At 34.6% G+C, this 25,580-nt stretch overlaps 1 protein-coding gene across 2 annotated transcripts; it reads right to left on the reverse strand.

Annotated features, from left to right (window-relative positions):
• On the reverse strand, positions 1-23,535 carry LOC110037366 (ubiquitin-conjugating enzyme E2 5A-like). 2 transcript variants are annotated; one of them, XM_020741997.1, is made up of 4 exons: positions 23,369-23,535; positions 23,057-23,121; positions 8,463-8,684; positions 1-387 (listed from the first exon to the last, which is right to left on the reverse strand). In XM_020741997.1, the coding sequence occupies exons 3-4, from the start codon at positions 8,676-8,678 to the stop codon at positions 157-159; spliced, it is 447 nt and encodes a 148-aa protein (XP_020597656.1). In that variant the 5' UTR covers positions 8,679-8,684; positions 23,057-23,121; positions 23,369-23,535; the 3' UTR covers positions 1-156. The 2 variants fall into 2 exon arrangements, with proteins under 2 accessions (XP_020597656.1, XP_020597655.1); XM_020741996.1 differs by lacking the exon at positions 23,057-23,121 and having other exon boundaries at positions 23,369-23,534.
• Positions 23,536-25,580: the final 2,045 nt, after the last annotated feature.

The following is a 25,580-nucleotide window of genomic DNA, read 5'->3' on the forward strand; positions in this document are numbered from 1 at the left end:
ATGTGTAAATAGACAAGAACTGAGTGCTATGTATGTCATAAGTCTACAAACCAGAGGGTTTCCAGTTCCATGACATTACAAAACAAGTTCTTTACATCCAAACATAGAAAATTTAAAGGATCACACACACCATCATGATAAATAAATACACTTGTATCAGCCCATGGCATACTTCTGGGTCCATACTCTCGCAGTCTCCTCGTATCGGCTGCGCTGGTTCTTGTAAATGTGGGCGATCTCCGGGACAAGAGGGTCGTCAGGGTTTGGATCTGTGAGGAGGGAGGAAATAGAAAGGAGAACTTTGGATATAGTAAGCGCAGGGCTCCATTGTTCCTTCAGAATGTCGAGGCAAATGCTGCCGTTGGAGTTGATGTTTGGATGGTAAACCTGCGGAAATCATGGCAATGGATCATTTTGATATCATATACAATCAACAAATCATGATGGAAAGTAGTTGGTTTATCATATCTCCTGGTATGTTTCAAGGATGTTGAATGTTTAGTAAGAGGATAGAGGGAATGTCAAGCAAGACAAGGATGTATGGACAGGTCAACAAGTTAAAAATTTTGAATTCAGAATGTCAAGCAAGATAAAAATTTTGAATGTTTAGTAAGAGGATAGAGGGAATGTCAAGCAAGACAAGGTGGGCAACAAGTGGCTGAGGAAAGCGGGGGGCAACAAGTTGCAAACGGCGATAGCAGGCAGCTGACAATGGTGGCAAATGAGGCGGCGGCCGATGGTGACAGCCTTGGCTTGTAGTGTATTCGAAATTTGCCACATTGTTTGAGTTTAGAATATATCACAAAGAAACTATGGCATGAGTTTAGAATTCCAGGAAATTTTACTTTGCATTCTATTTGCTTCAAATCAAACATCAAAATTTTTGAAGTCCCTACATTTCGAATACATTGCACCCATTTTGTTTTAGAGAAATTTACATACATGCCAGACAATTTGAATAAATTTATATATCTAAAACTTGAAATTTCATATTTACATTTCTAACACTATGACGTTATAAACAAATGCATGAAAATATGTATTTTACATTTTAAAAGTAAGTAATGGTGATATTTTTTATGTAATATTAAAGATTTAAGCATTGTGCATGTAAATATAAGTTTAGGTGTAAGATATGTAAATATATAAGAATTATGTGGTCTGTATGTAAATGCCCCTTTATTTATTCACGACATAAAACCGAATGGCCCATAAGAGAACCAAATCACAATTGGCTGGTGTACGTACAGCTTTTAGATCATAAAAAGAATACAAATAAACAATTTCCATGTGAAAAAAGTCCATACATTGCCAGTGAGCATAAAGAAAAGCCTGCGGTAGTGATCCTTGTTACAGGTAACCTGCTTTACTGATTTCTAAATATTAACTTTGGCTATGGTTCCCTTTAGATTTTCAAATAGATGAGCCTTTCTGAAGTGCCATGTTATAAACAAGGTTCATAATCAAATTCAACATATAAACTGAAAGACATAACTTATATTGACAAACCTTGCTAGCAGCTAATAAGAACCTTTCAAAGAAAGCATTAGTGAACACACAGCAAACGGTTCAAAGAAATACACACACACACACACATATAATATATATATATATATTTCTAAAAGGAGATAGATATTTGGTAGACGCTCAAATATCGATTTCACATGCACTTTTTCACCCCATGATGAGAGCCCGCGCCATGTGTCTAAAATTCCAGAGCGAGGCTCTGGAATTTTAAGCACATGGCGCGGGCTCTCATCGTAGGGCCAAAATGCGCATAAGAAATCGAGCAATATATATATATATATATATATATATTAATGTATGTAATAATTAAATACTTTCCCACAGCTTTAATGCCTTCTGATAAGCCTGTGTTTTACCAAAAAAGAAATGAATTAAAAATAAAAGAAAGAAAAATCAAACATAGTATACACAAACATAATAAAACTTACTACTAAAGTAATAACTTCATATATCGATGTGTAATGATGGTGAGAATTTCTTATTTTAAAATTTATGAGGCACAAACACTTCTAATTTGAGCCGTGCAGTGTCAGACACGACATATAAGTGTCTGATCTAAATACTTAAAAAAAAAAACGAAGACGCCCATTCTAGATTAGTGAATTAAAATTTTTGAAAAAAAATTTGAAGATTAAAACCTAAAAAATTATATGTTTTATGTAAAATTTAAGATTTACATACTCACTAAATTTTTCTGTAACGCGTATTAAAGATTAAAATAAAAAAATGTTTTTCTTAGAAAAAGATATTCAATATAAGTGAGTGAGTTATTTTGATAAACTTTTTAATGAAGTTTCTAAAAAATATGATTGACCTTAGTGATCCTAATACCGTTAATAATAATAAAATATTTTATTTTTACCTTCACATTAGTAAAAAAGAAGTTGATGAAGACTTAAAGAAAACCAAGAGTGAAAAGTTTGTAGGACCTGATGATATCTCAATTGAAGTGTGGAAATATATAGGAGATTTGAGAGTTTCTTGATATACTAAACTCTTTAATTTTATTTTAAAAACTAAAAAGATGTCTGAGGAGTGGAGGAAGAATATTTTGGTTCACATTTTTAAGAATAAAGAGGATGCGCAAGAGTGCAAATTATAGAGGAATTAAGTTGATGTGTCATACTTTAAAATTATAAGAGATGGTAATTGAAACTAGTTAAGACGTATTACAAAGATTTCTCGTAATCAATTTGAATTTATGTCGGGCAGGTCTACCATGGAGGCTATACATTTATTGAATGGTTTGATGGAAAAGTTCAGGAGAATAAGGAGGATCTACATATGATTTTTATTGATTTAAAAAAAGGTTACGATAAGGTTCCAAGGTTCCAAGACATATTCCAAGACATATCCTTTGGAGAGTTCTAGAGAAGAAAGGTGTTGCTATGACTTAGATTCAAACCATTAAAGATATGTATACTATAATTGTTATTTGTGTTTGAACTGAAGGGGGATTGACCAAATATTTTTCTATTTCAGTTGGATTACATCACGAATCGACTTTAAGGCCATATCTTTTTCTTTTAGTTATGAATGCTCTTACTGGACATTTACAGGAGGATGTACCTTGGTGTATGTTTTTCGCTGATGATATCCTTCTTATGGATAAGACTAGAGAGAAAGCTCAAGAAAAACTTAAATTATTGAGGTCTACATTGGAGTTTAAAGGCCTTCATTTGAGTAGAAAAATTGAATACATGGAATGTAAATGTAATAGTAGTAGCTCTAGTGACAGAGTTGTAACTATGGGTGATCAAATTATTAAAAGGTGTGAACGCTTTAGATATCTCGGGTTTAATGTTCAAAGTGATGTTGATATAGATGGGGATGTTATTAGCAGAATTCAAGTTGGTTGAAGTGGAGGAATGGTTCAGACCTATTGTGTGATAGCAAACTACCGTTTAGAATTAAAGTAAAATTTTATAAGATGGTGATGAGACCTGCAAATGTTGGGCTTAAAAAGAGAAACATAAAACTAAGTTAAGTGTTGCCAAGATGAGAATGCTTAGGTGGATGAGTAGCTTTACACTTAGACAAAATGTGAAATGAATATATCAATGATAGGGTTGGTGTTGCTCTAGTGGCGGACAAAATTAGAGAGTTGTCTTAGATGATTTGGTCACATTAAACGTCGACCATCTAATAATCCAATTAGGAGAACATATGTTTTAGATTCGACATATGTTAAGAAAGACAGAGGTTGACCAAGAAAGACTTGGGCATATTGTATAAAAAATAATCTTAATTTATTAGAATTAAATGAAAATATGACACTCAATAGGACGCAATGAAGTAAAAGGATTCATGTAGCCGACCCCACTTGGTAGGATAAAGGTTTATTGTTGTTGTTTTTGTTGTACGTATCTAACAACTAAATTTCTACTCTGACATATATGTCATCTTCCATATACATGAAAAGATCTATTTCACTTTTTAAAATTGAAAAATAGTAGTATATTAGATTTGATATGAAAGATTTGGCCGGCTTAAATGTAAAAATCAAAATTTAGATGTTAGATATGCAAATATATAAGAATTCGGTGCTAAAAAGCCAATGTTTCTCTTATTTCTTTCAATTAATAGTTGATTAAAAGAACTTAAATTTTGATGTTTTACAATATATACTTACTTTTTATATGTTATAAACTAAACAATTATTTATGAACATCTTAGGTTTGTTTGGGATCACTTTCAAATGTGTTTTATATTTTTATTTTTCTATGTTTTGATTTAAATTAAAATATATTTGATTGAGATAGTTATTTTTAAAAAAAATATTTTTATATGATTTCATTATTTTTAAAGACAAATTAATTTGTTTTTAAAAATAAAAATTTAAAATATTTAAAAGTTATATCAGCTACAGCAGAAAACAAAAGTGACGTCAAACGAGCTTTAGTTTTTGAAAGTTAATGTTATTAACTTTTTTATTTTCTTTTTGAATTATTCTTAATATTTTATTTATTTAATATATATATATATATATATATATTAAAAATAATTGCCTAAGTCTATTATACGAGCCTCTAAAATCTTCTATGCGTCTAACAATTCAAGTACTGCACCCTCCACTGGGGTAATCGAATCCCATTACAGAGGGCAAAAAAAAGAAAAAAGACTGTGCTAATGTCTTCTCAATGAAATACATCACTATTGATGGAAACTATATGAAGTTGCTCAAGTGGTCTTCTGATTTTGATCCAAGCCAAGAACCACCTATAGTACCAATTTGGTTTAAGCTATCTGATCTTGAGCTACATTATTTCAACCATCAAGTTTTTTACTCCATTGGGGCTACACTTGGGAGACCTATGAAACTAGACATAACCTACTTTCAATCTCCCAAAACCTTTTGTTGCCAAGATCGTTATGGAGAGAGATATTATCTTACCTGAAATTGAAGAAATTTGACTTGGAACTAAACATAATAGGCATTGACAACGAATTTTCATGGAACACAGACCATATTGCAGCCATTTTAAGATGTTTGGGCACACTAGATAAATGTTTCAGGCGCCACCCCAATTTGAGACCTAACTGACCAGTGCAATTTGATTTACCCATTTAGTCACTGATTTGGCTAAGCAAACTACTTAAGAACCATCTATTCCAATTGTTGTTATGGTGGAAGATGCAACTAGGGAGGTTACTGCTACTGCCCCCAATTAAACCTGATGGGAACCCTTCTCTAATCAAGCCTACTCAGATTTTTGATCCTTCACTGGGTACGACTGTTGCCATTAATTTGGTTGTAGCAGATGATATCCCAATATATATGGAACCACTTCTTGCAGAAGAAGAGCGTACTCACGTACTGGAGGCATGCCAAGCTCAAGGTGTGCAACAGGATGAAACTGCTCAGCAAGTTACGGATCAACAGACCCACCAGGGTGAGTTCTCCATTGATGATCAATTTATTGATCAGATGGGACATGCACTGGAAGATAATAGAATATTTATAAAGCCAAGAAGAAGAAAAAAGGGATGCTAGAACTCAGGAATTTATAAGATGAAGATAATAGAATATTTATAAAGCCAAGAAGAAGAAAAAAGGGATGCTAGAACTCAGGAAATTATAAGATGACTGTTTGATAGTTTCGGGTGGAAGCCCACATAACAGTTTGTTGTTGGACTCCCTCTCTAGAACAAGGGAGAGAGGAAAACCTACCCACCATGATTAATCTTCTCTTCTCAAACGGATGCACTGATTTTTATATCTTTACCTGTATTTTTCTTTTTTGGAGATTATTTTTGGGGTTGTGTAATCTCGTAGGTGATTTTTTTTGGTTTCGTTAGAATCACCTGCCCACTTGTACGTGTTTGCATATCAATGAAAAGTACATTTTTTCGGCATTTATATATATATATATATATATATATATATATAATTAAAGAATGGACAGAGGCTATTATACGAGTCTCCAACCACCTCTAATATGTCTAACAATTTGAGCACCACTTCCTTAAGGTCAACTGTGCCAAAGGCGATTCAAACCCTCCATCTGAGGGGTCTTATACCTTGGATGCAACCAATAGGCCAGGGTACACGACACTTAACACACACACACTTATAAAATAGCGCTCCCGCTCACACTCACACTTTGCTAAGGTTTCGCCATGGCGGTCGCTGGTTATTACTTAACTGCATCTCTTCTTCGATTAAGCTCTGCTCGTCGTTCATCGATTTCTTCACTTCCGTCTGATTTGTCATTGCTCCATTGTCAACGTGCGTCGTCTGCTGCTCGTGCGTCTGCTGCGTCGGGCTCAGTAGAGCGCAATTACTGGTGGCCGCGCTTTCCAGTCGTTGCCTCTCGTCCTCGTGCTCGAGTTGAAATCGTAGGGGCTTCGAGTTTCCGCTCCTACTCCCTGTTATGGATTCGGAGTTTGCTCTCTGCTTTGCTTTCTTCACTGTTCTTAACGTCGAACCTCCATCAATTGGGGATGGCTTTGGTCATATCGTATGATGCTGCCATTGCGGGTGTCCATGCCTCAGGTACACCTAAATCGTATTCTTTTTCTCTTTTGTTTGAGTGGGTGGAGGACATCAAGAAACCTGGTAGGAAGAATGAGAAGTCTGTCATCTTTTTTACAGAAGCTGAATGTATTCAACTTACTTCCTCCTGTCGACTGAATTTGGTCAAAAAATTTTTGTATGACCATCCCAAAATGAAGTTGATTCATAAAAAATTTAAGCTTATGCACCTTGTTGGGGAGTGGAAAATTGGACTGTTAGATGGAAAACACATTCTTATACAACTAAATAATGACGAGGATTACACGCGCTTATTTGCTAAAAGGATAATCTCGATTGATAACAGAACAATGAATATTCTGAAATGGTTTGTGGATTTTGACCCACAGACGAAACCGACAATCATTCCAGTTTGGATTCGCCTCTCTGGTCTGAAATTTCATTATTTTACTCAAAAAATATTGTACTCACCTCAACTTATAGTAAGCCACTTATTACCTCAACTTATAGTAAGCCACTCAAAACGGACATTTCTACTCCCGTTCTTTCTCGTTCATCTGAAGTCAGAGTACTTGTTGAAAGAGACATCACTTCATCCGCTTCTGAGAAAATTTGGTCGGGAACACAACATCATGGATATTGGCAAAAGATAGTGATTGAGTCTTTTCATTCGTATTGTTCGAATTGTCGTATGTTCAGCCACTCAAGTTCTTAATGCCACCATCTACACCCCCTAACTCAGAAAAAAAAATACAGTGCTCCGCCAGAGGCAGTGATTTCATCTCCTTCTGATCAGTTTCAAGTTATTGACACTATCGATCATCAAAATTATACCCTTAAAGACGTCACTATTATCGTATGAAATATGACAACCATTCAGTTCCCAGTTGTAGCTCCCCCGTCTTTCGCCGTCTTTCGAACCTCCTATCGTGGGGGAGAGGGAGATTCTTCAGACCCCACCTGCCCTAGAACATATCACCGATATTACATGTAGCAATAATTCGACAGCTTCACTACAGTCTCATCAGATCAAGCAAGTTGTTAATGTTACTCAGGCTCATGGGGATCATGATGTGCAACAGCCTACACCTGTCCGACTAACTTTGGAACCTACTGATCAGATAAGTCAATCATCGGATGAGGAATGACAGATCTACACAGCAAGAAGGAAGCATAAGAAGGAAGCATAATAATGGAGACCTACTTAAGCTCAGGAATCTAATGGATGATACTTTGGTTACTTCGGGCAATGGTACTCACCTTACCAATTTGTTAGCCGACTCACTTCCAAGAACTAGAGGTAGATGGAGGACTAAAGTGGGACGTCCCTAACACTTGCGCTCTTTGGTGGCTTGTTGGTTTTTAACTTTATGTATCTTTGCTTTATTTGGGATTTGTGTGTGTTGTATTGTGTGAGGTGGACTTTCTTTTAGGTCTTCTCATACAGCCTTTCTGTATCTTTTCCGCTTTAATATATTAGCCCTTGGGCTTTTTCTAATGGTGTGTCCGATGCTTGCTCGTGTCTGTACCTGTGCAACTTCGTTTGAAATGCAATAATATGAGTTTACGTGATTTGATGATTACTGTAAGAATGATTTAGTTTTATTTGTCCCCTTTTATCATGTAGAACCTGTAGTAAATAAAATTAGATAATAATATACTGCAATTAAAATAAGAAACTTTACAACATCCCCCATACAAATATGTATTAAGTAAACTAGGTATTTCATATAAACTATAGGAAGTTTAAATATAATTACCATTTTTTTCTACGACAATTTAATCAACATTTAGCTTATACCAAATATCATCTTATTTAGAACAAATATCTTCTTATTCCTATAAAATTTGTATTAAAATATTGCAATAATTTGAAATTAAATCATGTGAGACACAAAGCAAAACTACTTTAGAATTTATTGAAAAATTAAATTACAGGAAGGGCTCTTCTTTCTCTCACCTTTGTTTGAAAATTAACCTTGGGAGGTTTGAATGGATAATCTGGGGGGAAATGAATCTTAACAAAGAAAACCCCTCCAGCATACGGGCTGTCAGATGGACCCATTATGGTTGCCTGCCAATGAAACAGATCTTCACCAACAGGGCCAGCACTGCATGATGTTGGAGGATCCTTCTGCAGATCCTGCAGTTCCTTTTGGATACGTTTGCTAGCCATTCCCACCTATCATATAGTAAATAACATATATAATTTAGCTTAAGAATTCACAAAATAACAAAAAGGACATCATCAGTGTCAACCAGAGAAAATCCATCAAAGAAACCTGTGTTAAAGCAAACGGATATTTATGAAAATATGTAGTTTAATAATAAAGTAGGCATCATACAGTTTAAAATATTTATAGATAAAAAATTATGAGATTTACAGATGAATTCCAGTCAACAAGGTATTTCAATAGCATAAGAAAGGTGCTTCTGTTCACATTAACGTTCTTATTTGTCATACTCACCCCGTCTTCTAGTGATTTCTTGATCAACCAGCACTTGGATCCCAGCACTTTTATTAGATTTATCTTCAATTCTTCTTTATATTGTTTTATTTCCTGGTACTCCAAAAGCTAATCTTAATTTTAACTATCGAAACTTAACTTCAAAAATTATATTCTCATGCAGATTCAAATTCTTTTATATAAAAAACAGAGATACTTAAACTTAATATACCTTATCCAATTAATCTTCTGGCATTTTTCACTAAAAATAATATTTTTTTTACTAGCACTAATATTACAATTCTAAAGCCTTTATCTTATAGGCATTTCTCCCATTTATACACTTCTTAAAGAAGTCTCAACAATTTAAAATTTCATATTAAATACGACACTCCAAGATACCTCAATTTGAATACCTTTTGTAAGCATATCCATTACCACCGTAAAAAGAAAAGCGTATTTATGTTGATTTTTTATGCAATCCAATAGTGACTAAAACTCTCTCTTCATAACTATTTTGAATACTAGTGTCTGTTCTATCATGCATATCTATACTAAACACAATAACCATTAAAATACATTTTTCAATTATTGCAAACTATATAACTTTTCAAAATCAATAAAATTCATAGGAAAATAATTTCATTGCCCGCCCTTTAGCATTAGTTTCCTTGACAAAAAAAATTGCCTATGATGCATCAACATGAACAAACAATTGCAGAATCACAAAAATAATTGTAGTGTGTGTTGCCCATTTTAAATAATTAGCCAGGTGACGTAAACAAATAATGGCTCGATGGCAGATTAACTAGGATAAATAGTGCTTAATGAGACAAATTATGAATTGATAAGATTTAAGCAAGTATAACAACATATAGATTAAGAAACTAAATATAAACTAATCAAAACATTTAGGAATTATTGAAATATTAATATGTTAACTTAAACTAATCATGACTTGAATAATGCATAACTACGTGAATTAGCAGTTGGACTAATTTTGATCAGTTAAGCCTTTATTAAGTAATTCATCATCATCATCATCATCAACCTTATACTGATAAATTGAGGCCAGGTAACTGCACTTATTAATATTACTATATTAATCAAAGTAAATAGTAATTAATTGAGGAATAGGAAGTTACAATATCACTTCTTGGAGTGTAATTAGGAGTTAATAAGACTTAAGCTAGTCTCATTAGACATAAGCGCACATTTTCTTGCATTTAGTCAATCTGTCCAAGAAGATTTCCAACATCTCAAAGCTGTTGCAAGTAGAAATCCAGTCTATATCCAGATTTCCTCAATAGCACGCTTATAAGAACCTTGGCAAAAGCTAACAGCAAAATCCTACTGATCCAGAGTGCGGAATATGGCATGCCTTAATCCCTCCTTTAGGCCTTGTTTGAAAACACTTATATACTTTTCCATATGGAGTTCAAGTTTTCTGCTCCACTAGAGTTCGGGTGAACTCTACTGTTCCATTGATTTTGCTGTTCGTCATCCATGGATTGTGGTTCCTTCACTGACATTGTTGAGGCCATTACACCTCCACAGGGTTTCAACCCTCAACTTTACTTTTCCCACAAGATTTTCATGAAGGTTTGGATAGTTGCAGTGCTTTGCTTCGCAAATCAGGTAGGAAGAATGGAAAACCCGCAATCTTTCTTCCTGATGAAGACACTAAAAAATTAGCTGAGCCGTTGCGATTTACCTTTATTGGGAAGTTGCAGATGTAACTCCCAAAAATGGAATTGATAAGGAAGTATTTTGATGGTCAAAAACTAATTGGAAGTAGGAAATTGGTCTTTTTGATGGGAAGCATGTCATGATTCAATTGGGTAGGAAGGAAAACTACGCTTTGATTTTCTCCAGAAAGATTTTCTACAACGAGAACACGATTATGAAGATCTTAAAATGATCTGAAGATTTTGATCCATTGTCAAAACCACCTATTGTACCTATATGGTTTAGATTTTCAAGTTCGAACTTAACCCACAAAACCTCTTTTCAAATGGTCCTAAATTTAGGAGATAATGAATGATTAACCAACGTACAAATTTAGTAGACCCTCAGCAGCCAGAATTCTTGTAGAAAGAGACATCACACAACCAGTCACAGAAGAAATTTGGATTAGTTCGGCTCATAAGGGCTATTGGCAAGCTGTTATTGTAGATCAAAAACCTTACTACTGTGGACATTGCAGAATGTTCGGACAACCAGTGGAAAAATGTTATTTGGTGCACCCGGGATTGAGGAGGATGGAAATGTTAACAGCATAGATCTTCCTATCTTCACGGCGGAGGCTATACAGCAGAATGAATTACAGGAAAATCGCACTAATCAACCCCCTAAATCAACACCAGATTTGCAATCTTATTGCTAACCACACCACGTAAGCTGATGACATCCACCATGAAATTCCGGCCGAAGGGAGAGAGGAAGCAACCAGACCATCGAATGCTGGCAATCAAATTTATGGAAATGATGCTGAGGTAACTCAGGAAGCTCAACAAGTTGATGAGGATGGCTGTCCAAGGGACCCAATTGCAACTCCATTTGTCAATGAAGAGGCCATAAACGAAGCTAGACAAGAAATTGAGGGGGAATGGGTAATACAGATATCCAGGAAAAAAAAAAGTAAAGGGGCACAAGAACTCAATAACCTCAACCAGGGAGATATCAATGCTGATGCTAGAATGAGATCTCATGATGTGGATGGTGTTTCTTCTTCTAGGCAACCTAGAAGAGGGAGATCCTCTCATAATGATTAGAATCTTAGTTTGGAATATCAGAAGGATTGCGGATCCAAATTCCTTTGATGAATTAATTTCTCTAATGAGGGTCCATAAGATTTTATGTTTTGCTATTTTGGAACCTATGTTTCATAAAAATAGAGATAAATTACTGAGGAACTTAAGGATATTCAAATGGGTATCAAATTGCACCAAGGTATAATTGTTTTGGAAAAAGAAATTAAATGTCCAGTTATTAATTGACAGCTCTCAGTTTATTCATGTGGAACTTAATCTATAAGGTTCCGTGAGTTGGGCCTCTTTCATTTATGTCATCCGCTGCTTCAATGCTAGGGCTGACCTTTGGAGTTCTATGGTGGAAATTGGCAGGACTGCTCCTGACTACTAGTTCATCGGAGGGGATTTCAATATGGTTTGCTATCAGGATGAGGAAAAAGGGAGGGAGACCCATTAACCAACACACTATGAATAAATCTAATGAAGTCATACAAGATTCTGGTTTGTTTGATATTGGCTACACTGGCTCGGACCTCACACGGAAAAGAGGTAACTTACAGAAGTGTCTCTACAGGATTCTTACAAATCAGAAATGGATGTCCACATTTCCTTATTTTGAAAATCTGCACCTATCAAGGACCGGTTCTGACCACAATCCTCTATTCCTTTCTATTTCAGCATTCCCTAAGCCCAGCAAAACACCATTTAATTACACATTAACACGTGAGCCAACCATGGTAGCTTCCTTGATTATGTGCAGGAAATATGGAAGCAAAAATTCTCAAATAACAGCTGGATAAATCAGTGGATGTCGCATCAGAAGACTGCCAAAGAGCCGAAAATCTGGAGTAGGGAGGTGTTCGGGAATGTCCACAATAATCACCATTTCTGAGGGTAAAGTCAGCAAGTTGGAGAGGCTTAGAGCCAACAGAACCGACCAGGATGATTTACTCGAACAAGAGCTTTTAGAGGCCTAGAACGAGCTCATGCAGAACATTAAATGGCTGGAGGATTTACTGTGACAAAAGGCTGCAGCAATTCAGCACACCGACGGAGATAGAAATACAAAATACTATCATGTGTGCATCAAGGCTCTGAGAAACAGGAATAACATCCACATAATTCAAGATAACAATGGGCATTGGCATGCTAACCATGAGGAAATCCAAAAGAGTGGAACCGAGTACTTCCAAAAGATGTATACCTGTCTCAATACTGGCCATCCCCAGATCAACCCCTCGTACTTCACCGATTGCAGAGGGTATACTGAAATTATCTCTGCAACCGAGATCCCAAATGAAATGGAGATAAGGAATGCAGTTATTCTATGGATAGCAATAAGGCGGTGGGTTCGATGGCTTCACGGCTGATTTCTATGAGAAATGTTAGGAATTTATCAAGATGTCGATTATCAATGTAGTGAAGGATTTTTTCAGAGGTATGAACCCCCATAAATACTTCCTCACTTCCACCATCTTCACACTTATTCCTAAGACTAAATAGAAGATGAATTGGGAACAATTTCGACCCATTAGTTTGACTTCAGTAATGTCCAAAATAATTAGCAAGACTATTGTTACACAACTTCAACCCCATCTCCCCCATCTTATTACTCCTAACCAATTGGCTTTTACTCAAGGCAGAAATATTGTGGATAACATTTTATTGTGTCAAGGGCTGATCACCGACACTGATAAAAAAGTTAGAGAGGGAAACTTGACTATTAAACTTGATCTAAAAAAGGCTTATGATTCAATTGATTGGCGCTTTATTCTTTTTGTCCTCAAAGCCAGGCCTTTTCAAGAGGATTTCTATAATACTATTAGGAGGAGATTGGAAAACAATTTCTGCACTATTCTGATTTAAAGGCAAATGTTGTGGTTATTTTAGAACTCAAAGGGGCATGAAGCAAGGGGATCTTTTATCTCCCACTGTTTTCATCTTAGGTTTTGACTACTCCGGAATGTTGAACAAGATGCAACAACAGTTTCACTACTATAGATATCCTCATAAAGCTTATTTGTTAGTTACTCGCCTTGCCATGCGGATGATGTGATTCTCTAAACAAATGCTAGTAAGCAGGCGATTAAAAGAACTTGGGAAAGTCAAACCTCTTTTGAGAAGTGTTCTGGAATGAAATTCAATCGTACCAAGTGACAATTATCATGTGGAAGAGTACATCTCTGCAGTTGAAACATTGGATGGGAGATTACATGGGATTCTCGTATGCTGATTTGCCAATACATTATCTAAGTGTCAACCTTATGAAGGGTGTGAAGAAGTTCAATCACTTTCAGCGGGTGGTGGACAAGATTCGAGATCAGATTAAGAACTGTGCCAATTTATTTCTTTCTTTGGGAGGCAAGATTACCCTTATCAAAAGCATCCTGAATGCCATTCCTCTTTATACTTTACAGGTCTTAAAAATGAAGAACAATGTCCAAATGCAGCTTCAAAAACTTTTTAACAGATTTCTTCTAGAGAAAGAAAGGATTCATTGGACAAATTGGAAGAAGATGTGCAAGCCTGTGGAGGCTGCTGGGCTGGGATTTCACGACCTTAAAAACCTCTCTAAAATTAACTACATGAAATTGCGGATCAGATTCAGAATGCATAAGTCTCTTTGGTCCCAAGTTATGAAGAAGAAATACTGTGGCAATAAGCATTCTACCTTAGTCGATAGTAAATTGGGTGACTCTACTGCATGGAAAGAGATGTTTTGAGTTAGAAGCGAAGCTGAAGATGCTATTATATGGGAATTAGGGGAAGACCATGTTTATTTCTGGTTAGACAATTGGACCCTGGAGGGTCCTTTGGCTGCTTTGGTAGACACCAAACAATCCAAAGAGGGTCTGATGGTGAAAGATATGTGGGAGAATGGAAAGTGGCTGCCCCATAAACTTAGTACGATGGTTAATACTGATTTTGTGGCACACATTCTTACAATTCCTGTTATCCAGGATAGAAAAGGCAGGTTGCGGATTAAGGGCTGTCCAAACACATCCATATCCAAAAGTCTTGCTGACAGATTATTTGCCTGGCCAACTAAGATTTGGGGGCTTCCAATATGGAAGGGCTGCTTGTCCCCATCCATATCGTTCTTTAATTGGAGACTCTTGCATCAATTCCTACCTATTAATGATATCCTTAAACTGAAGGGACTACGATTTCCTTCCATGTGCTTGCTCTGCAAGCATGAGGAAGAGACTACTAACCACTTGCTTTTTCTTGCAGCACTACTGTTTGAATTTGGAAAACCATGAGCCATTATTTCAACATCTTTTGCCCTGTGGATAGTTTTGGGGACTGAACTTACTGTATGTTGTGTTGGAATCCGATCCAGATTGTGCATATCATAATGATGTTACGTTCTATTACACTGATTTATTTGGATGGCAGGAAACACCTTGAAGCATGATGATGCCACTGTGGCAGTTAATGTGGTGATACACAACATTTTAGCTTATGTCCATAAAGTAGCAAAATTTGGCAAGGCTAAGGCTGCTCTCTTCTGGGGGCTTAAATCGACGTTGGAGGAACTACATATTCCTGCTAGAAGACTCAAACAGAAAACTGTACAGTTGGTGATATGGAAAAAACGGAGTTACCTGTGGGTCAAAGTTAACACGGATGGGAGTTGGACATCAAAGGATGCTGGTGTTGGGGGTACTTTTAGGGACCATCTGGGTTGATGTCTAATCTTCTTTCAAGCTCAGTGTTGTGTTGCTAACTGCCTCAAGGCTGAGGCCTGGGCTGTGCTTTACGCTCTAAAGTTGCGGTTAGGATGAATTGGAGCCTCTTTATAAAACAGATTATTTATGGCTTGTAGAAATCTTGAAAGTTCATGTTGCTTCCCTTATGCTAGATGCTAACTAAAGGTTGTTTTCTTGTAATTTTTTAGACAGTTTTGGAATGAAGAAGTAACTCATTTTTGCTTTACTATATTATATATATATATATATATATATATATATAGACACACACACTGCCTTTCCATTTTGAAAACCATGTTTATTCATGTAGTATATTATTTAATTTTAACGCTTATTTAAAAATGCTTCAAGGAAAACTCAATTTTCAAGCTATTTCAGACACCTATTGCCGTCAAACCTTACGGCACCACTTTTTCTAAATCAATTTTCAAACAAAATTTTTATAAAAGTAAAAGGTTAACCAAACAAAGCCTTATGCAGTACTAAAAAAAAAAACTGATTTCAAGCTTCAAAACTTTAACATACTAACATAACATACGAAATTATCTATTTTTATGTGTATTTGGACAAAAGTGTAAGTGTTGCAAGCCAAAAAATGTATTGTTCCAGCCTTAGGTGAAAGAAGTGCTACATGTTCTGAAACATAAATATGGTCTGCTGAGCTGAACCTAAATCATTATATATGATCCACAGAACTCTTCTAAATACATAAACTATGATGAAATATGTATAAGCATTGTCTTGATTGGATACGTATTCGGACTATATTTAGACGTTAATTGCTTGAACTGCCTGATGCAAACTTCCAAGGCTGTTCAACTTCAAAATGATGAAAAATTTTCCAATCTTCTCAATCCTAGCTAGGGCAAGCAGTAGGCTAGGATTCTATTTACTCGGCAAACAGTTCCCTCCAAGGAAAAAACAGCATCATTTCATTAAAAATTCATCTTACTCGGTACTAAGCCACATATTGGGCTGACAAAACTGATTTTTGGGAACTTTAAGGAGTTGATCCATGGAGGGATTTTAATAAGATTTATCACTGAATTTATTAAATCCAGCCAAATGACAAAATGTAAGAGTTCTATGGATATAGGAATTTGCAGATTTAGGCCCCCTTTGAGAAAGCTTTTTTTTCCGTTTGGAAACCACCTAATGGGCTGTTTGGGGAGCCAAAATGACACTTTACGTACGGCCTCTTCGTGTTGCTTTCCGAGGTGAGCTTTGCGGTCTACTAAAAAAAGGACATCTATGCCCCCAGTAAAATCAGAGAATTACATGCCTAAACCCCGATATATCCATGTCCCACCCTTAGGGCTTTTCTTTCCTATCGTTGGCGGAATTTCTAGGCATGCAAACCCTTCACCATCGCTATTATTGCCTTCGATTCTTCTATGAATATCTCTGTAATTCTTATACAGTTTGCTAGTTGGTTGATCTTTTGTGTTTTCAGAATATGATGAGTTTTTGCCAATTGATTTATGTGAGGAGTGATATTTTAGGGGTTTGGGCTTTTCTTCCCCATTGCCGGATTTTTGGAATATGATTAGCTCTGTGCACAAACTTTTTTTTTTGTTGTTGTATTGAGTGCATTTCATGCTATGTTTTTGGAATTTATCGATTGAACATTTTTTTCAAAATTTTATGGGCTTTTTATGGTTTTGGTGGGATTGCTCTAATTTGGTTAAAGTTGTAGGCTTTAGTTAGATAGGTGGTATTTTAACATATCCTTGGAAGATTTACTTACACACCACTCAATTCTTATGTATTTACATATCTAACACCTAAACCTCAATTTCTACACACATGAGACCTTACATATGCATGAAAAATATCTATTTTACTTATACATGATTCTATGGATTACATCCCATATCAGAAATAAAAAATGTTATTTGTTGTATTGAAGATTTGAGTGGTTATGTGTGTAAATATGAAGGTTTAGGTGTGAGATATGTATGCATGAGAATTGTGTGCTATGTTTGTACATGCCTCTAAGAAATATTTGTGCATATGGGGTTACTGAACTGAAATAATTATATAACGTTTTGTGACTCTGGCATTCATAAGCTATTTTTGCACAATTATTATATATTTTTGATAATTTTGGTTTTCTCTCAAGCTATAAAGTGTACGAAATTGGTTCTCTGAAGCTCCATGCTTTATGAGCTGCTTTTAGATGGATTTGTTGGCCTAACTGTCATGATCAGTGCATGCAATATTAGTTTTAGGGGTATTGATAGATATCGGGTGTTGAACCGGGATCTTATGCATGAAGGCATTGGCTTACGACTTAGGAGGTTTCATAATTGTCATTAGTTTCTACCTAGCAAGAATTTAGATATCAAGAGCAGTCCCTATAAGTTTGTTCAGAATTTTGTTACTCTGATAGCAAAGTATTTTGCAATTTAGATTTCTAACTTTTGATTTGGTAAGTTTAGTTTATGTTGTTCACCTCTATTACAATATCATTTAAATTTATTGTAGCTCGCTAAGATGGGAAAAAGAAATGACGGCATATCGGCCGCTTTGGAGAGAGGTGAATATTTTTTTTTTTGTAATTCATGTTTAAAGGAGATCAAATCAGGCAACATGCCTACTACACATTTCAATGAAAAAAGGCTGACAAAAGATAACAAAACAATTTCGTTGAAAAAAAGGAAGAGTATATGATAAAACTCAATTGAAGAATAAATATGATCAACCAAAAAAGAATTGAAAAATGTGGAATAAATTAAAGCGAGAAGCTACTGAATTAGATTGGATCCAGTTAAGAAAATAATGGATACGTCCGAAGAATGGTAGAGAGAGAAGCTTCTGGTAAGTAAATAATCTTATCATAATAAATTTTCCACAATTTTCAAATTATTCCAACAATACTCTTTTCAAATATAGGTTATGCGCAACTAAAAAAAAAAAAGATATTATGGCATAGACTCTGATCTAGCGCAACTCAAAAAAAAAAGATATTATGGCATAGACTCTGATCTAGAAGTTAAGCTTGATTAGATGTTCATCAATATTGTAGTTACTCGCTCAATTGTTTGGGCTACAACACAGAACATTCCTCGGAATTTGGATGATACAAAATGCTCATTCAAATGAAGTTAATGAGGAATTGTCCCACAAGGTGGAACACGTTGAATCTAGTCAATCCAAATGCAATGCACCACAAAGCCAACAACCTAAAATAGAACGTTGACACCGCATTTTTAACCAAACAAGTTTCACAATTAGTTACTACGTGTATTAATATGACGTCCAGTGCTCGCATAAGACACACATACCATTCAATGAAAAAAGCATCAAGTTACTGCACTAGACTCCAAAAAATTTTTAGGACGCATCATTATGTTTATTTTTCAGAAAACTTCTGAAGGGCCCAACGAAGCAGGAGTCTTTTATAACAATGGTGTCAGAGCAGAGGAATTATTACATTTGATATTTCTTTAATAATTGCTCTAGTTGAACTTTGTGTAATAATTTGTGGTTTGATTATGTTTGTATTCAATTGAACATCTACTTAAATTATCTATAATTGTTTGTTTATGGCACTTATGCCCAATTCATTTTGATTATACTTATGAAGTTGTTTTTCTATTACATCGCAATAGTTCAATTCAGTTCCAAATAACCTTCTCTCATAATTAGTTGTCATTTTTTTGTCTAATTCATGATTTATTTATCGTGTTTGACATGCATTAAGTATTATGATAGATCCATCAAATGAAGATGAAATAATAAAGGTTCAGTGTACAACAATTTTGGTAACTACACTATGTCAGATCAATGAATACTACCACACCTGTGTAAGACCCCCATGGATGACTTTCTCCTTAGAGGTATCAAATGGATTGGTGAGCTTCAAGGTCATCCACATAGAATTCATAAAATGTTTTGAGTGTTCGAAACAATTTTCTGTTATCTGTTGGATGAATTGCAAAATCTTTATGGTTTGCATGAATCGTCTAGAATTACCTTTAGGGAAGTATTAGGCATTACTTTATATATAATGTCACATATTGAGCCAATGTGTGTTACTTCCAAACGATTTCAACACTTACCGAGACTATTGACAAATATTTCGATATTGGTCTCAATTCATTGGTAAGATTGTCATCAAACATTGTCAAATCAATAGATCTCAGTTTTGGCCATACACCAAGAAAAATATGTAATGCTATCAAATACATCTCGTCCTTTAGGATAGTCACTAATTTTTTTTTTTTTTTTATATCAAATACATGTCGTCCTTTAAGATAGTCATTAAATTTTTTTTTTTTGCTTCACAGAAGTGCTTTATTAAAAATTAACTGTCAGAATAAAAATATATGATAAAACTATATAGGAGTCATTGATGACACACATATTGATGCATATGTTAGTAAGAATGATAAAATCACATATCTCGAATGTTGTGGAACCCCAACACATAATATAATAGAAGTATGTGACTTCAACATATGTTTTATCTTCTTATTGGTAGGATGAGAAGGTAGTACTCATGATAGTCATATATTCAAATTTATAGCTCGAAGACCTGAATACAAATTCCCAATGCCACATTTCGGCTAGTACAATAATCAAATTAATTTACATTAAATTTGATTATTTGTCCTAATATTGCTTCAACACAAGGAAAAATCATTTCATCGATGCTAGATATCCCATGTAATAAGATTTTTTGAAGCCCTTTCTCGATACGAAGTACCACATTCTCAATTTCGAATGCAACAGCAAAATGATTGGAGGTATAAATGAATTATTTAACAAGCAACACTCATAACTATGGGTGTAATTGAGAGAGCATTCGGTGTATGAAAGAAAAAATGGATCATTCTCCAAGATATGACAACATAATTCCTTAAAAAGTAAGTAGAAATAATTGCAACAAAGATAGCTTTACATAATTTTATAGGCAGACATCTATCTCGAGAAAATGTAAAATCAGGGTCTTATATGAGGATCTTATGTGCATACTTGTTGAAGCATTCAAACATTGTACAAGCCAATCAATGCTAGAAGAATTTTGGGATTTAATGATTTTGAGACACCCGATGGAATAGGTATTCAGTAGATGATTTAATTGAGGGAACAAAGCACGTATGCTTCAATGAAAGCATCGAATATCTATAAGTGATCAATTGAGGGAATAAATCATAGATAAAAGTAAACTTTTGGAGTGTCTTTTAGGATGTATTCTAATTTTTGCTAAGTTGGATAAAAAATATTTAGTGTTGTATTTCAAATTTAATTCATGATATTTTTCTTTTTTTATTTTATTGAACTATGAACAAGTGTGCTGTGAAAATATTTGTATGAACATGCTGAGAATGCTCCCACTTGGATGGCCTACCTTGCAATTGTGGGTATGGCTTTTTTACTTTTCTTACATTGTTATTAAAATGTTTAGTTTGCTCCCACCTGGATGGTCTTCTGGGCAACCTTGAGTTTATTCTTTTTTTAAGAGGTCTATGATGAGTCATATGACCAAAGAGGTTCTTCTGAATGACATTACTACAACTAAGCTTTATGATATGTGCAATTTTGGTATTAAAAGCTTTAAGGCAATCAAGATCTCCTTCTTTATGGGTCCATTGCCTTGTTATGATAGCAGATTCTTCCTCTCTTTACATTGACTCAAATCTCAAATTATTTTTGTAATAATAACATTATTCTTGATTTACAGTTAATGTATTTTTTTCTTCTACTTCCTCATTTTAACATCAATCTAAGCTTAAAACATGCATTATTAAGAAATAGGAGTTCAAAAAATTCCATTGGCTTTAGAATTGTGTACTGCTACTGTGGTATGCGATGCTTGTATACAAGTTGAGACAAGAAGTTGTTTATGAAAGAAGATTTTATATGTATCTCGAAAACAGACCACTTGATAAATGTGACATTTTAAAATGGTTTGACAACTGCGAGGAGTTCACTTCAAATAGTGACAATGTGTGACGAGTAAATTTGAAAAGAAAATTCACCAAGAGGCATGATTGTTTGGACATGAAAACTAATATTATAAGCATATTACTTGTTATTTTAATTTTTTATGTTATTTATAATTGTTAAGTGATGTATATATTTTCAACTTATGAATTTTTGTAATAATTTGAAATTTAATTCAGGTGTTCTGTTCAAACTATTTCTGAAACTTTGTACTTACAGCTACAATCTATAAAGGCATTATAGTTTTTATTTTAGAAATGGTTGCAGCATAACAGTTCCATAGCTGAACTATCCAAACATGCTGCAAGAGCTTCTTTTGGAAGTAGCTTCACAATTGCTTCTTTAAACGGATGCAGCTGTCTCAAACAAACCCTAAGTAAATACATTTTTTCCTCCGATTCAAGTTAAATATAAATTTACTAAGTCCAAAGGACGGTGAATTTTTGGGTTTATGGATTTACTAAATCCTACTTGTAGCCAAATAGCCCCTAACTTAGAATCTATTTGGCGTGGAAAGGTGGTTATAAAACTATTGTGGAGAAATCAACTTCTTAGAAAGATGAACTATTGTATATATAAACAGTGTCCTTACAACTACTGCATTTTAACAGGTCTGATTGAAAAGAATAGCTTCCCAACACATAAATTTTTAAGAAACAACGAAAAAACTGTTCACCAAATGAAGCTATGGCAGCCAAACAACCTCTAACTTAGGATCTATTTGGGGTGGAAAGATGGTTATAAAGATGAGGTGAAGAAATCAATTTCTTAGAAAGAAGCAGTGGAAATTATAAATAAATAAATATATATATGAATATAAGATACAGAAATGTTGTATGAGAGAGCCTGAAAGAAAGCCCAATTCAGAAAATACAACACACACAAATCTCAAATAAAACAAAGATACATATAGGTAAAAAATCAAAAAACCACCAAAAGGGCGCAAAAGTACTAGGGACGTCTCACTTTGGTCCCCCCTCTGTCTCTAGTTCTCGGAAGAGACCCGGCTAACAAATTAGTAAGGTAAGTACCATTGCCCGAAGTAACCAAAGTATCATCCATCAGATTCCTGAGCTCAAGTAGATCTTCATTCTTCTTCTTCCTCCTGGATGTGTAGACCTGTCATTCCTCATATGATGCTTGACTCATATGATTAATAGATTGTTCCAAAGTTGGTCGGACAGGTGTAGCTTGTTGCACATCATGATCCTCATGAGCTTGAGTCACATTAAAAGCTTGCTCGACCTAATGAGACTGTAGTGAAGCAGTAGAAGTATTGCCACCTGTAAAATCGGTGATAGGTTCTAGGGCAGGTGGGGTCTGAAGGATCTCCCTCTCCCCCACGATAAGAGGTTTCAAAGGTTGGGTTGAAAAAAATAGCTTCTCACCACGAGAAATTTATAGAAAACAAAAAAAAGGTAGTTCACCAAACGGAGCTGTGGTAGCGATCTTAAATGCAAGACAGTCAGAAAGCTATCCGATACAGACCCTTAATATTTTGATAAGTCAAGTTTTAGCCCTGTTATTAATGCTTAATCAGAGTTTTTTAAATCTATCATTCAAAAAATTTAACAGATGAATCAATTTCTCTTCTCAAAAATCTTAAATCCTAAAACAAACAGTCAAACAGATTATCAAGATGTGCAGCAGAATTTAAAAGCTATCATGTTAAAGAGTGATTGAAATCACCTCAGGATTTACCAAATCAAGATTTGCAGGACTTCGCTAAATCCTACTGATGATCCTCCTGATGACTGCTGGCTAAAAACAGTTAGCAAGAACCCGAGATCCACGAACAGATCCAAAGCATGATAGAGAATAATAAAAAAAAAAGACAAAAAACTGCCAGCAAATAAGCTCCAACGCCTGCCAAATGGAATCTCCGCAGCCGAAGAAGGATAAAGACGATAATTGACCCATTGAAGGCCAAAAGATCAAAAAAAAGAAGGAGATGGGAGAAACGAGAAAGAGAAAAGGAAGAACGGAATTGAAATTTCTTACCTCAAAACTCTCTCCTTTCTGATGAATAAAAATCACGGAATCGGTTAAGGGTCAATGGATGAGCGTAGCTACCAAGCGCAAGAGCATGGCGGCGGATGCAGAAGCGTGCACACGAGATGGCCACCACCTGACCAAGCCCTGGCTAGTGGCTGTGGTGACCTTAAGAGAGAGGTGACAGCAATGTTTTTGAAATTTCATTGATTGTTTCAGTTGAATTGATTAATTCAAATAAATAATTCATATCAAAACTCATATTATTTTTATATTATACATTTACATATTAAAATACTATGATTAAGTGCTTATTTAAGATACATTTTTTTGCTTTTTTATGTGTACTAATTATTTCATGGGGGGGGCATTTGCATACTTACAACCCAATTCAAGTGTTTTTACATATCTACCTCCTAAACTTTGTTTTGACATTTATCCCACCCAAATCTTTTATCACATTTAAAATATCACTATTTTAATCTTTAAATGTGAAATAATCTTTTCACGCAGAGGCAAGGTGGCATTATATAAAAATTTAAGTTTAGGTGTTAGATATCCAAATACATAAGATTTGAGTATTATGCATGTAAATCTTCCTTGTTTTATTTACATTTTAATATGAAATAAAAATATATTTCATATCTTAAATATAATGTTTTTTTTTTCTTAGAGATTGGGTGTGGCATCTTAGCGATCACGGGGCAGTTTGGTGTGGCTAAAAGTGAAGTTGAGTTTGTTTAAGTGATGTGTGGAGGCATTAAGTTGGTTGGTTAGGTGCACACAACACAAGATTGGCTAGTGGTAGGCACTACTTTGGTTAGGTACATGGGAGTTGGTCAGTAGAAATCATGAGATTAGATAGTTTGTGGGGTCTCTACCGAAACTGTTAGTGAAATCACTTTAAGCCATGTCAAATTAATTTATTACAGCAAATAATAGATCATGAATATGACCAATATAATTAACACATTAGCGATAAAAAATAGTGTAACCACATTTGGATACGCCAAACTTGGAGTTAGTATAGAAAGATTCCATGTACCTAACACCAAGGTACTTATATATATGATTTACAATGTTATGGTTTGTTGAGGCTATGAGGACTTGATGTGTTTAATTATGTCTCATTTTGGGCCAATATTGACATGCTTAGTTTATAGTGCACTTATTTTATTTTATCCCTCTTCTTTCTAAGAGATCAAAGTCATAATAGTAAAACAAGCATCACTACATGGTGTTTATCATCAAAGATGAATAAGAGTGTTCACTTTCTAGCTTAATATGCACAAAATGGCTCACAAAAGAGTCTTTCATATTCAAGATACTCGATGAAGATTTTCTCCAATTGTTAGCTTTATCAATTTAGTAACCTATTGGAGTGGACTAAAAAATATAACTTTTTAAAGATGAAAATTTTGTGAAATATGTTTTTTTTGGTCTAAATCAAGCCCCAAAAAATGTTTTGCATTATAGCTAATAAATTCATTTACTTAGGTAGCTTTACAACCCTTTAATTTTATGAAACTAAAATAAACTCGACAATTTCCTAATTAATGCTAACTTGATTGATAGTAAGCCTTGAATCTCTAAAAATTTTGATCCTTTGAATCATTATCTGTATAACTAAATTTAAGCCCATGATCAAAGCTTTGTACTCTACTTTGTTGTTAGTATCTATGATGCATAATAATAATAAATTATTTTAATGTTCTCATGTTTTTTTTTTATAACTAGTGTAAGAAGATTATAATAATTTATGATATATGAATTTTTCATCACAATTACATGAATTTTGGGGAAAATATTATATTTGTATTGTGACATGGTAATGGTATCAACCATGAGAAAATTGAAAATGGCATCTAATAAATCAAGTGTTATGGAGATACTTAAGTTAGAGGAGGAGAGTTCCATATCAAGGGTTAGGCAGTTACCAATTAATTTGGAGTTACAAAATATGGAGGAAGGAGCTTCAAATCAAAGCTAAGAACTTTGAAAAGAAATTGGGGGTTATAAATATTGTAGCATAGGAATTACATTCTATCTTCACTATAAAAATCTATCATGATGTAATCAATCTCATATAAATTTTCCCATTAAATTTTTAAAATTCATAATTTAAACATAATAATTTTTACAAATGGCATGACGATACAACAATATGGGCCTCTTTCCCCGATATTTGGAGTAGTTTGGTGGCTATTCCTAAGATTTTGCT

Source organism: Phalaenopsis equestris, unplaced genomic scaffold (assembly GCF_001263595.1).
Source record: "Phalaenopsis equestris unplaced genomic scaffold, ASM126359v1 Scaffold219045, whole genome shotgun sequence".
Classification (NCBI taxonomy): Eukaryota; Viridiplantae; Streptophyta; class Magnoliopsida; order Asparagales; family Orchidaceae; genus Phalaenopsis; species Phalaenopsis equestris.

Bases quoted from the DNA above. Each gene is read 5' to 3' on its own strand.
- LOC110037366 (XM_020741997.1), bottom strand. From the start codon at position 8,678: ATGGCTAGCAAACGTATCCAAAAGGAACTGCAGGATCTGCAGAAGGAT. The intron at 388-8,462 runs GTGAGAGAAAGA...TGATTTCCGCAG, and splicing joins AGGTTAATTTTCAAACAAAG to GTTTACCATCCAAACATCAA.